This window comes from Palaemon carinicauda, chromosome 8 (assembly GCF_036898095.1).
Source record: "Palaemon carinicauda isolate YSFRI2023 chromosome 8, ASM3689809v2, whole genome shotgun sequence".
In the NCBI taxonomy this organism is placed as follows: Eukaryota; Metazoa; Arthropoda; class Malacostraca; order Decapoda; family Palaemonidae; genus Palaemon; species Palaemon carinicauda.
In genome coordinates, this window is record NC_090732.1 from 96,584,096 (window position 1) to 96,599,095 (window position 15,000).

The window sequence follows — 15,000 nt, forward strand, 5'->3', positions numbered from 1 at the left end:
GCCAAGGTGCAACCCTGGTTGAAAAAGATTGCTACAAGCCCTAGGATTCCCAAAGGATGAGGGGTAGGTGAAAGTTGTTCAGAATCCATGATTGGAACAAGCCAATAAGAGTCATCCCCAGTCCTGGAACAATAGCCCCTTGTAAGATTCACGGAAAAGTCAGCCATTAAAATGCCATAAGAGACATTTTCTGAGATAAAGGGGACCAAGCAGACACCAGAATGAACATTTGCATCAAGATGCGCAAAGATTAGATAGAGAATCTCTTCAGAATTTTGCCCATTTATCCGCTTAAAAAATATCCAGAGGAAAAAACGGCAAGTCATTGACAATAGGGAGGCCAAGGTGATTGATTACATGACTGTTATTTAGATATATAAAGAACTTTCTTTTGACTGAGGCTCTGCCGCGCTAAGACTATTTGTAAATTTGCAGACTGGCAGTTTTATCTTTGAATAACCCTGTTGTTTTGGGAACTAAATTGACTCTTGCTGCATGAAGAGTTACATTCAGTAAGTCTATGGCATCAACACTTTCAAAATGTTTTGTATTCCCTTCAATTCCGCTTAGCTCATGAAATCTATCCCAGTCCGCCTAATCAAGATTCCATCATGCTGATGTCTGTAAAGGTGAACCATTGTTGGTGATTATAATGATTGCTGTATGATCACTAGTATGCCAATCCTCTAATGTCCTCCAATCGAAATCGAGAAGGTAATTAGAGCTTGCGATTGATAAGTCAATGAATGAAATGAAAGTGTGTGGGCTCTCCTGTATTGAGGAGTCAGACATCCTCATTTTCCACAATTGATGACATAATATTGGCCCTTGTGTTTGCTAAAACATCATTCCACAAAAGATGTCTACCATTCAAATCTCCAAGTAAAAGAAAAGGTTAAAGGTGTTTAGAATCACTTTTATTAAATTTCTAAAGAAGATGTTATCATTTGGAGGCAAGTACAGACAGCAAATTTTATATTTTCTCCCTATATCAATCTGAACAACCACTGCCCGCAGAGGTGTACGGATAGACAAAGATATTTGAGGAACATCTCAACGAACTTATATAAGATTTCTGATATGGCTTCCTACACACTAGTTATATGGTGTCCTATTTCTAATATATTTGCGAGGACAAGGGTTATTATGATCAAGTTTGCTCTCCCCTAGACATATACTTATGGAGGAGTGCTTATGGATGAGGAGCTTAAGCTCTTCATATTTGGCCCTTAAACCTTAACAATTCCATTGTAAAATGGAGGAAAAAAACTATGGTTTATTTTATGGAGGACACCTTGGATGATGTCTTCCCATTAGCAATTTTTGATCTAACTCTATTTCCCGCTGGCTTTATTAGAGAGGGTCTTCATAAATTGGGTTTTGCGTTTGAGTTTTTATTTTTGTCCTTTTGATCTAATTGTAGAGGGGGGGTGGACCCCAACTTGAATTTCTGATTTATTCAAATTGCCTTTCGGTTGAGGAGAAACATCAACAGACAAAACATCATATTTATTTGATATCATAACTTAAAGGTTTCTTATGGAAGGGGGCTCTTTTCCAATTAATAGTTTGGGAGCTGCCTGGTTTTTGCACTTTCCCCACCACAGGTGCACCTGGTAACTTGGTTTCAAGTAGAACCTCCATCAAATCAGGCAAGGGCATGACCTGAGAGAGGTTAGTACTATTGATGGTAATGAGGGACGAAGGTTGTACAGAGATAGGCAATGCCCCAGTGTTAATACACCGTGGCAAAGCCTCAGAAGGCAATATGCTTACCTCGTCATGCCATACTTTATTATTATAGGTTGTATTTCTTTTCTTAGAACTACTGGCAGTACTTGATGGGTTTGATGTCTCCTGTGGTAAATTTCCTTTAGATTTCAATGCCTTTGCATAGCTGTTTTGTTTATTCAGTAGTCGTTTGGCATATCCTACACTTATGTGCTCCACACTAGATTTGTTGGGGGCAGCTTCTTCCAGATTATGTAACCAGCAGCTCTTATCAGTGGATTTATGAATTAAGTTGCAGTTCAAACATCAAGCTTAAGTATACACTCTTCATGGTAAGGTTTGGAGCAAATTCTACAAATTTGTCTCGTTTTTATAATCTTTAGAAGTGTGTTCGAATTTAAAACAGTTGAAACAATGTAATCACTTCTGTTTAAAAGGTCAAACTTTATTCCTTTCATTATCAATAACAATATGGAAAGGTACATCAGCACCCTGGAAAGTAAGGATAATCATTGATGTTCCAGGAACTTTATGCACCCTCCATACTGTTAATGAACACATGGCCAGTACCTCCTCTTCTGTAAATTTATGCAGGTCTTTATAGGGTTTGACATCTAATTTAATATCGCCACTACTAGTCTTTAGGTTAGAAAATATGACAGACTGTGGATAATTGGCATGGATGAGGAAACTTTTTTTTTCCAAAACGGGATATATCAACTGGAGCAATGGTTCCTACTTTTTTCTTTATAAATTTACAAATTTCATAATAATTCCCTGTAATCCCTTTAGGCTCTGCAACAAGCCACATTGGTGGTTTTGGGTCTCTTTGTGTAGGGTTGCCTACATCAATATTTTTTTCACACCAGTCGGCAAGTCTGTATACTTCCAAGTCAGTTGGTACCTTATCACTCAAAGCACAGTCAATGTTCAAATTATTAATTTCAACATACCCAATGTTGCTTATGGCATTAAATGCTTCATCATGAATATCATAAGATACCCACGAATCCCATTTATCACCCTGAAGTTTCATTCTTATCTCAAATATCATTCCATAACTCTTAAATGCTCTATAAAGCTCATCATAATTAGTATCAATTGGGATTTGGGTAACGTGAAGGATTCGCATTTTCCTTATGTTGTGCATATTACTCTATTTTCTAACATCAGTGAAATGGTCCTTTATAATTTCCAGGTCGTCATTGGAGGGGTTAGTTTGCAAAGAAGCAGCAAACTGGTTATCTACCTTCTATCAGAGGATGTCAGCCCTCCTATCCAACGTGGGTCAACGTGAGAAGAGGTCCCAGCGGGGACCAGTCCTTTATTAGAGAGGGGCTGCCTCTCTTCAGTTAGGCGTACACTGGTCAGTGTGGGTAGTTAAGCCCTCCCATCTACAACTCCAATGACTGGCATTACCCATTACCCACAAATATTAGTGACTTAAAACCTGATCACTGGAGCCAGTCTCTTAACAGACTAACCTTAGTCTGTACCGAGTAGGTGATGGCGTCTAAATTTGTACAGGTTGAGATGGCATGTCATCCATCCCACCTAACGCCAAATCCAAGGAAGCAGCCAAACTATAATCAAACAAGCCAAAGTCGTCAAGAAGTTCCCGACCAAGAGAAACAGATGGGAGAATAAAAGAAATAACCAAAATGGAAAGAGAAAGTGCTGACTAATTCAGTTGGATCAACAATTGGGTACCAAGATCCAGTGGGAAAGCAGTTCCCATCGTTCTTCACATTCATCAGAGCCCAGCTGCTAATCTCTAAGCCCCCCACCCTCTTCCAGGCTTCAGCTTCTTGGGGGATAACTTTAGTATTCCTAATGCAAAGGGGTGAGAGATATGGAGGTCTTTTTCTTTTCTGATTAGGAGGTGGTGATTTATCAGGTTTCAGCATGTTCATGTGCACCTGATAATTCGGTCTTAAGTGAAACGTCCATCAAATCAGGCATAGATAGAGCCTGAGAGAGGTTGGTATTTTCCTTTGAAATGTGTGGCAAAGGTTTTATAGAGGTGGGCAAAGCCTTAGGAAGCGATATTCTTGGCCTAACATACAGCATGTTACCAGAAGACAGTGTATTTCTTTTTTGGGGGAACTACTGGCATTAATAGTGGTTAAATGTCTCCTGCAGCATTTTCCCTCCTGATTTCAGTGCCTTCGCATGGGTTGTTGATTTATTCAATAGTCTCTTAGTATGCCCCACACTTACATGTTCAATTCTAGATTCATTAAGGGCAGCCTCTTTTAACTTATATTGCTGGCAGTAGATTTAAGTGTACACTCTCCATGTTAATCTTTGGAGCCAGTGTTGCACAATCTTTTTTTTTTTTTTTTTTTTTTTTTTGGCAGTCTTTAGAAGGGTGGCTAAATTTGTAACAATTGAAACATTGTAGTGACTTCTGTTTGAAAGGTCGGGCTTTAATCCTTCCATCAAATAGTTTTGACGTAATCTTGTCTACAGACAAATGTTCACACACAGAGACAAATGAATAAACCAACTTAATCACATAACCTCATTAGCAGAGCTAATAATTGCTGTCATCACCCACAGCTGAGGTCAGAATGATTGGGTGATTGATTACCATATTGAGAGAATGTGTGTGAAACCTGCTGTGACCGATCATAACCAGCACCCACTACAAGCATGACATCAACCAGTCACAGAATAATAGAGTGATTGATTGCAAACAGGCTAAATCTTTCAATGAGGCCTTGTAGATGATTGAACGTGACCGTTCATTGACCATTTCGTTGTGTTAGGGAAAACGAGCAGCATTAGTCATGCACTAGAGGTCATTAAGTGCTCATAGCCCACAGTCAACTCAATATTTTACCTAGATTGCTGAACACTTGATTGAGTCCTGAACTCCCTGAGTAGAGAAGTCTTTCTTACCTTTTCAAATAAAGTACATCACATCAGCATCGCTGAGGGAGCCACAATCTGTTATTTTTGTGGGATAACCAGGCATGTGACCAAACATGGTTATCATATGTCTTAGTGAGAGCAGTAATGGAGTTATGCTTGACCAAATTGATGCCTGGTGTTCTTGCAAAGGCCAGCCCTTTTCACTTCTCTCTGTGCTTCCTCTTAAACAGGAGAAAGGGAAGGGGAAGAAGAGTCCGGGAGGATAACGATGAGGTCATGAAGCTAATGGCAACATAGTGGTAGAGCAAGGTGAATGCTTCTGCTTCCTTGCCTGAGTGCACTCTCCTTTCTCTCTTCTTCTTTTTCATAGCAGCAGCAAAAACCGAAAAAAAAAACAATCAAAACAGTTAGGGGAGTGCACCACTTAAAAAAATCCCAAATTTTAAAAGTATTTTGTACTTTTACTAACTACCAACCAGAGTCCTTCAATACAAGTAACATACCGCTATGCTAAAAACGTACTACTGTTATAGGACGAAGGTTCGTATATATGTAGGAACAAATTCTGTGATGGTTATGGGAAGATGATTGTTTGGGGTTAAAAAAGGTGGGCTGCAAGATCCTCAGAAATTCTGCATCTTCTTAGAAGTGGCAAACTTCCTATTGACTATCTTACAAAATGCGACCTCAAACTGACCAATTGGAAGACCCCTCTCGGGGCAGCAAAAGTGAAAAAGACACCAATGAAGAAGCATTACCTTCAAAAGAAAACTAAAGAATTTTCTTTGCTTTCTTTTTCACTGATCATCCGACCTAGAAGAGCACTCCTCACATGTTCTGTCTGACAACCAATCCTGCCTCTACAAGAAAAACAAGAAAAACCAACTTCGGTGCTACATACAAATTTAAATCATTCTCGCTAATTCACTACTAGAGCATTTTCTGACTAACCTTACCAGAAAAATTAAGATATAGGTATCATCAAATAAATACCCATCAACACAAGGTACACAAGCATCCCAAAGAAAGCAAGCATAGCTGAGCAAAGCTTCAGTTCCCAAAGCTTCAAACATTGCCATGGCAAGAACAAAAACCACTGAGCAGTAGGGGTATTCCCATGATCTAGGTATATGGCATATCATTCCCAAACCTTGTTTTAAGCTCCAACTGTTCCACCCTTCCCTGTAAGATATCTACATAAAAGAATTGAAGTTTGTATTCTTGTCAGAAAAAGTAGGAATTTATTTCATGTTTAGACAATGACCTAAAAATCTATACGTTAAGAATTCGTGTGAAAGCATGCTTACAAATGCATAATTATTCTTTTCTGTTTTTATTCTAAATTATTTCTGCTTTATTCTAGATTATTCGGGGTTATAGTAAACTTTACTTTATAGAATATTAACATTAAAAAATCAGTTGAACAAATGCTCCCAAAATTCTTCAATGCCTAAAGGCATTAAGACACCATTGCCATCTTGATATCAATACTGGCGATGTGAAAAATAAGTGAAGTTAACCCACATCTTAAGGAAAGAATTTCCTTTGGTTATTGAAACAAAAAATTAATAAATAAAGCAAGATATTGCATTGTCTGGCACTATGTAGGTGTAGACAGTATATAAAATTTCCCTGCAACTTTTCATAGAGCCCTGGAATATACGGTTTAGATTGAATTTATGAATTTGGGCTATACAGCCTTGTGATGGGCCATTCAACGCCCAAGTTTTACTAGGAGAAGCTCCAGAAATTTCACAGTGAAGCAAATGTTAGAAAAGGTTGTATAGCAAGAAGGAGGCAAGTAGGCGGGAACTCTGGTAAAGTAAAGGGATATATAGGAAGTGTAACTAGGGGCTGAATGAACACTGCATAGACTCTTAAGTAATGTCCATATTACACCGTATGAGCTACACTGATTAAACAACCGCAATAGAACAGTGTCGCTAATTTTTCGCTTGTTTACTTTTATCCTCTCCTCACTTTTTTTCTTTTAACTTAACCTCTCTACAATTTTCAACTTTCATCTAAAAAAATCTTAGTGTTCTTGGAGTCAATATAAATGACCTAGTCATTACCTCCTTGCAGCAAAAGAATAATAATAATAACGATAATAAAAGTATTTGATGTCAGTATATTAAAAGGGAGGGAATTTCCAGTGTATAGCGTGTAATTTCAGTGTTGATAGTTCAAGTGGACAAAGAACTGACGGGGGCTTAAAATTCTAAATGTTGACAGAGAAATGGCTGATATGCTTACTTTCTTTCAATCAGGACACACGAGAGGTCATGAGAAACTTCCTCCGTCATCACACTCACCAATCGCACGAGCTAAGAGACAGAGATCACGACAGCGAAGAGCATGAGCATGATGAAGAAAGAGACAATGAAAGGCCCAAGATCCAAAGACCTTCATCCCACGAATTCATGACTGTCTATGAGAGGGAGCTAGACAATTTCTTCAAGAACTTCATGAGCGCGATGCTCCAAGCTGAAGTTCATGGAGGTAAGAATGTCTTTAATCACCACTGTTTTGTTTAGTATATTTTAATATTTATTCATAATTACCACTGTTGTTAATATTACGCATCTGGACCTCAGTACATCAATAGCAATCTAATTAATAATATCAATAGGAACAGGGTTTTGAAAATTGACAAAATTACTAATCTGGTACTTGATATATGGCCACCTTAAACATTAGGATCGGTTTAGAGTAGGATAAAAAATCATGAGTAAATCTAGTGACACTGTGTACTGGACATCTACTCGACATTTTTTCAGATTCAGCCACAGGAATGTTGCCGAATCTGAAAAAAAATAGACATCATTGGTAGACAGAAATGACCTCAAGTGATAGTGAAAGATCACACTAAATTCAATGAATGCCTCCAAATAACCTCACGACACACCGCCAACTACAGATGCTGAGCATCAACTGTTCATACTCATAGACCAATGATGATATTTCAATCAGCTCAGTTGCCGGATTTTCGTAGATTGACTATGTTTATGTTTAATTCATCTTCAACATATGAGTATCTACGTGTATATCTAGGTCAACTGTATTATCTCAACCATAGTCATACTAATTCAAGTAACTATATTTGAAACGAATCTCGGTATAAAGCAGAAATTTACTTCAATTTTGTACCTGCAGCATATTTTTGCCCTTGCGTTCCTTCTGTGTCTTCAGCAAAGGAACCATGCTCCGGCGAAGAAATAAAAACCAATAGCAAATTCTTCCAAATTTAGTAAGATAAAACCATGCCCGTGTTTAAGCAAATATCTTCTACCATTAGGGCATCTTAGTTCAAGGCTAGTGCAGGGCTTTATCATACCTAGTACAAAGTTCATTTCAACAGGCGTCCAGCACGCATACATACTTACATATGTGTGCATATATATATATATGTATATATATATATATATATATATATATATTATCTATACAATATATATTATACATTATATATTATATATTATATATACAGTATATATATATATATATATATATATATATATATATATATATATATATATATATATATATATATATTATATATATATATATATATATATATATATATATATATATATGTGTGTGTGTGTGTATATATGTGTATATATATATATATATATATATATATATATATATATATATATATATATATATATATATATATATATATATAAACTTTGCTATATTGGATGGAAACTCCCATGGCTTATCACAGAAGATACAAAATTATACAAGAAATTTTAAACTTTATTCCCCCTCCTGTATTTGTCGGGAACACCGATGATTTGTCACCACTAGCTCGTTGGGATCCAGATGGCTTTCACAAGAAATAAAAAAGCCTTTGACTAGGCGTTAAACAGGCAGTGGCTGGTTGTTGTCTGCTTATTAGTTATAACTACTATCGATATAACGTGTACGCAGGCCTAGACAAAGTTGGCTCATTTAATTATGTAGCCGATGACTAACTTTGCAACCTGGCACGGTGGGTCGTGGAAAGAATGGCAATAGGTCGATAGTGGACACAAATATGCTGCGATTCTGGAACGAGAATAAAACTGTCCAATAAAGATGATGACGTTGGCGATATTACAGCGAGTGGCTGCGAAAAGGAAGGTGCTTATATGAGTTCTATCGACGTTCACAGCCAACATAAGAGTTTGTTAGCTTAGTCAGCCTCTCTGGATTTGGATTTGTGATTTTAAGACCTGTAACCCAGTGCTGAGGGCGATGAGGCCATTAACTCCGAAAATTATAGCGAACAGGTGGTGGTCAGGGGATCCATGTGCAAATAAGAAATACAATTTTCATTTCCTTTCTGGACACCCAGTTAGCAAAGGGAAATGTTAAAAATTACGCCCATCTTGGTACTTGAAGGTTCAGTGAACTAAGATTTTTTCTAGACAGCTCACCGGTTTCGTTCAGTAAAATTTTATGAAGAAACAAAGTTTAAATTTGCTTCAGCTGGCATTTTTATAATGGATTATAAATCTAAGGGTAATTTCTTTGTTCATTATAAAATTAGTTTTGCTCTTGATTTCAGTTGACTGAAACTAGTTCATTAATAAAAGTGCATTACTTAAACTAAAATGCAAGGTGATAAGTATAAAAGCGAGTCCCTGTTGTTCTATGGAGAAACAATATACATTAAATGATTGAAATACAAAGTCAGTACTACCACTGCAGAATTATTGGGGCCTTTGACTGGCCAGACAGTACCATATAGTATTAGGTCCCTTTCTCTAGTTACCGCTAATTTTTCTTTTGCCTACACATACGCCGAATAATCTGGACTATTCTTTCCACATTCTCCTCTGTCCTTATACACATGGCAACGCTGAGATTACCAAACAATGTATCTTCGCTCAAGGGGGTTAATTGCTGCATTGTGAATATTCACTAGCTTCTTTCCACTTGGTATGGGTAGATTAAGGACTTTGGCTATAGTAAGCAGCTCTTCTAGGACGACAATCCAAAAGGAAACCATTGTTCCATAGTCTTGGGTAGTGCCATAGCATCTGTACCATGGTCTTCCACTGTCTTTTTGGGTAGAGTTCTCTTGCTTAAAAGTACACTCGGACACACTATTCTATCATATTTCTCTACCTCTTATATTTCTTAAGTGTAATAGTTCATATATATCAGATTTATTTTAATACTTTTAATGTTCTTACTGTTCTAAAAACATTTTATCTTAATAGTTCGTTACTTCTCTTAGTTTATTTATTTCCTTATTTGCTTTTCTCACTAGGCTATTTTTCCCTGTTGGAGCCCTTGGGCTTATAGTATCCTGTTTTTTTTTTCAAATAGGGTTATAGATTAGCTAATAATAATAATAATAATAATAATAATAATAATAATAATAATAATAATAATAATAATAATAATAATGACAATCCTAACTTTGTTTTTTGTTCCAGTGAGCATTGAAACAAGGAGTGATGACGACGAGAGGCCTAATGGAGTAGATTCTTCATAGGCAGCAAAACTCTGCAGAGTCTCTTCTGTTTTGCTATGTGCAAAAGCACTGAAAACGTTAATGATCACATATATTGCAAAGCAGCATATCTTTAGTTGAATATGTCCATCGTATTTCGGACGCCTAAAACATCAGAGAAACAGACAATGGTATTAGTAACAAAGGATATTTTCCTAAAATTCATTTTACTATTCTAGATATCAGTGATAAAATACACGATTTGCTTTCCTTTTCGACTGAAAACAGTAACCTATAGACATTTTGGGTTCTAGTAAGCAAGCCCAGCATCTTTTATTATCTTTGTTGCAACCCATTGTTAGTTTTCTTAAGGTAACGTTTGATCTGTTTTAAGTAGATTCAAAATATACTTCAGGTTTGGTTATAGGTAGCCTACATTGTTTTGTAGCTTACGTAAAACTCACAAGAATTCGGATGATGAATGTGAGAAACATTAAACATAGCTTCATCACATGTAATTCATGTATTTATAAGATGATTTGTAATGTGACTTAAGATTTACAAATCAACACGACATTCATTGTAAAAGTAATGTACAGTATGGGAATGCCCTAATTTCAAGATAAGGTATGTAACTTAAGGTTACCTGCCTCACTTTTCACCCAAGATACTCTCACTTCTTCCTTTTGACCTCATTTCTATCAAGGAAATGAGTTTTTTATAATCGCGGTAGGCGACCACAACGGCAAGTTTCATCAAAACAAGTAGAATATTAAATAAAATTTCTAAGAATTAACTAATTTCAGCAAGTCAAGAATGTCTTGATCAAGAAACACAGATCATCATATTTCATTTTCATATTGCGTTCTAAAGTTAAGCAGAATATTTTCAAATCATTATCTCAAAGATGAATATTATATATTAAAACATATCTGTAACATTGGGACCGTCAAATGACAATTGCTGTAATGAGAAAGCTGAGGTCCCACCGACTGATACACCTTATACTTCAAAGTCGAAATTACTCTATGGACATTGAGAGAGTTATGACAATTTAGAACCTACCACTCTGACAGTGGACTTTTTTTTACCATCCCTAAAAATGAGAGTTTTCAAAAGGTTTCCATTCCGTCATATTACACACTTGAAATGTACTAACTTTCATGGAATATACTTTATCGTCATGTAATCATTTCAAAATAATTTATTGCATATATTATTTGTTGAAAACAAAAACCATATTCCTTTTCTGAATATCAACGTTTATCATTTCACATCACCAGTTCAATTATTTATGACTTGATCAGTACATCTTCATGATAAATTATTTTCAGAACCACATTTCTCCACATCCTCATTGTACTGACCTTTATTTTTATTAATGTCCTTCCTCGCTTCAATTTCATAATGTGTTCAACTATTAGTACACTGATATATATGGTATATAATATATAAATACTACATATATTATATGTATACATATTTTATCTTTTTTACATTTATACGTGTATATTTTATATATACAGGTGTGTGTATATATATATATATATATATATATATATATATATATAATACACATATTTTATATATATATATATATAATACACACATATTTTATATATATATATATATATATATATATATATATATATATAATACACACATATTTTATATATATATATATATATATATATATATATATATAATACACACATATTTTATATATATATATATATATATATATATATATATATATATATATATATATATATCCATTTGTCAGTCAGTGTACACTATAGGAAACTTTATAGATCAGTAAAGAAAACAAAATATATACATGTCAGCAAAATATAATTACTTACTATAAAATCAGTATTTGCGCTATATAGTTACGTAATAATTCACATATACAGCACATGCAGAAAAGTTTATGAAATTATCTCTGCACCTGCTAGTTCTCATTATCCTTGTGTTAGAAATATAATTATTTCCAGTACCGATGAATATGTTTGCAGCATAAGAAACTATTTTTTATTGGAAATACACCATTAAAAACTTGAATTTTATTGGAATTCATTGTGATTATGTGATGCAGCCTATTTCATAGTAAAAGAATACTAGGTTTGTGTTGAATTTTTTAACCCTATTTGCGAAAAATCAAATTTAATCCGAACAACGAAGAAGGGGAAAGAGCTCGGATTACATTTTGCTCTTGGGGGACAAATATTTTTGGCCATACAATTTGACCTTAAGTTAACGTTTCAAGGACTTTTAAAATATTCTAAAGAAACTAAATTGTTTCCATAATTTATTTCTGTCTGAAAAAGTTCTTTTATTTAAATTTAACAGACCTGGTAAGAAAGAATACTCCCTATAAAAGATTCAACTATATAACAAATAAGTATTCAGAACTTTTCTTTTTACTACGTTTAGTCTGTACCCTTACCATGGCAATCCTTGGATATTAATCCTGACATACTCCTGTAATTATTGTCATTCCATCAAGCTCTTGTTTTGCCCTTTTATCCGATCGCCTTCTGAACTTTACACTCTTCAAGAGAAACTTTATCCATTTTCACAACTTGCTTTAAATATGCTTTCCTTCGATCAATTCTCACGTCACAAGATTTCCGCTTTTCACCTGATTTTACTTTAATGAGTCTCATTTACTTATTTCGAGAGTATGTAGGATAAGCTCCCACGAAACTTTCGAATGATAGAAGACATTGAGGCTTTCAAGAGGAAATTGAAGATTTTATTTAACAGTGACGATTTAACAGTAAATGGACATTATGTTATCTGAAACGATAAATACTCTGAACGAACAATTTAAAACCACAGAGGAGGTCCTGTGGAGAGTGGGGTTCTCCTGCTGTATGGGACCGGAAAAGCAGCCATCAAAGTAAGTGACGTAACCTGCATTTTAAAATTGGCACGCTTTTCCTGTGTCGCATTTTTAACCTTTTACATACCTAACAAGATACTTCACTTTATAAACAAGTGCCAGCTAGAATCGTGTCATTTTAAATGCTAATAAAGTTATTTTTTTAACCTTTAGTTAGAATTATACTATCTTTAATAAAAAAAAAGATTATTTGTCAGCTCTATATCCAGTAGTGGGATTCAGCCTGTTCGTTAAAACCGTCTCACGGAATTTCATGAGTTCGGGGAACCTGCTAACCAGTGTTGCCAAGTTAGCGGAAACATCAAAGAAGAATGAACAAGATGACAAAATTCACGGTCTGATTAATTTTTTCGATCCTAATTCACAGAATATAGAGGAAGTAGTTGTGCCTTAGTGAGCTGCAGAGGAAAACCTGAGTGTACTTAGGAAAGTTTTTCATCATGAAATCAGTATCAATGATTTTCGGGACTACACGATAAATGTCTTACAAAGTTCCAGTGACCCTGCGAAGGCTGAGGTTCCTCAGTGTACAGAAAGCTAAAAATATTATAAATGCTATTGCTGTGAGTTATGCAGAGGCTGAAAAAGGGATTTCAAAAACTAATATATATTTAGATAAAAGGAATCGCCTTACTGTTGAGAATGTAACCATTCTTATGATAATCAATCTGATTGGTCTTCCGTTTAGCTCATGGGAGCTCACACCTTCGGTCAATACGTGGCTTAAAAAAAAAACACTGTTGATGACAATATGGTGAAGAAAAGAAGGAAAAATAAATTGATGACAATCAGGTCACCATTTGGAAATATTTAAAATAAAATATTCCCAAATTCATGTTAAAAGATTCAGTAAAGCTTTATCTTTTGTTCTTTCTTTGATAAAGACTTGGTTTATTATTTTTTCTTTTATAGAATAGTATCACTTAATGCCAAATGATAGTCAATATATAATTGAATGTTCTTTTTATTATTGCGTTCTGAAAATATACATAATCATGAAATCTATAAGCAATAATATACATCTAATTTGTAGGAAAAGTAATGACAATCTAAAAAAGCAAAACTTTCAAGCATATGTATTCAGTATGCTGGTGAATAAGAGATATACCTTCAGGTTTTTGAGTTCATTATCTATATAGTGCAGTAGTGTATGCTGCTGATCTTCATGGTAGAGAATGAAGAAAAATGATAAAACTAATATATTCATTCATAACTGTCTTTTTCATTATTGTTATATTTGCTATTAATTTCAAACTTATTCTCAGGAAATGTAGATATAACAATGTTTTCTTTTATATAATATTATTCATTATGATAAAAAGTAGGGAAAGAAATTATTATAACATATGATTTCATTCCCTAAAATATTTACGATTTCTAACACAAATGAATTACAAATTTTCTTCCTTTCGGTGTTAAAAATGCTCCAAGTCATTTCTCTAGAGTAATGATGGCAGTTTTGTCGCCCTTAATTGGCTATAATGTTCTTGTTTATTTAGACGATATTGTAATTACAGGGGAAAACGACCGAAGAACATAATAATAATATTCGTAAAGTTTTAGAAGCATTGCGACGTAATGGCATGAAAATAAGTTTGTCAAAGTGCAATTTTTTCTGTAAACAGGTCGAATTTTTAGGTCACATAATAATCCCGGAAGGTATCCAACACTGCCCCAGTAAAGTAGCGGCTATTAGAGATTTCCCCAGACCACGTAACTCTAAGGAAGCAGCTGGATTTCTAGGGCTTGCTGGGTATTACCGTAAATTCATAAGAGGTTTTAGAGAGATAGCGAGACCCTTAGATGCTTTAAAGAAACAAAAAGTAATAAATTGGGGAGGGGAAGAAGAATGGGCCTTTAACCATTTGAAACCTGCCTTAACTAGCAATGAACTACTCGCATATCCCAGATTTGATCGCCCATTTTTAGTGACAACAGGTGCGAGTAGCGTAGCAATTGGTGGCGTAGTTTCTCAACGAGATGATAAAGGCAGAGAGCGACCCATTTGTTTTGCTTCCCGGCAGTTAAAAGGAGC

The 15,000-nt window shown here is 35.0% G+C and overlaps 1 protein-coding gene across 2 annotated transcripts in view; it reads left to right on the top strand.

Moving 5' to 3' along the window:
- LOC137644931 (uncharacterized) overlaps nucleotides 1–11,569 on the top strand; it is a 95,489-nt gene extending 83,920 nt beyond the window's left edge. For both annotated transcript variants that reach the window (XM_068377810.1, XM_068377811.1), the window contains exons 5-6: nucleotides 6,879–7,110; nucleotides 10,044–11,569. In XM_068377810.1, the coding sequence (XP_068233911.1) occupies nucleotides 6,879–7,110; nucleotides 10,044–10,102 (291 nt within the window). In that variant the 3' untranslated portion in view covers nucleotides 10,103–11,569. The remainder of the gene's footprint in view (nucleotides 1–6,878; nucleotides 7,111–10,043) is intronic.
- Nucleotides 11,570–15,000: the final 3,431 nt, after the last annotated feature.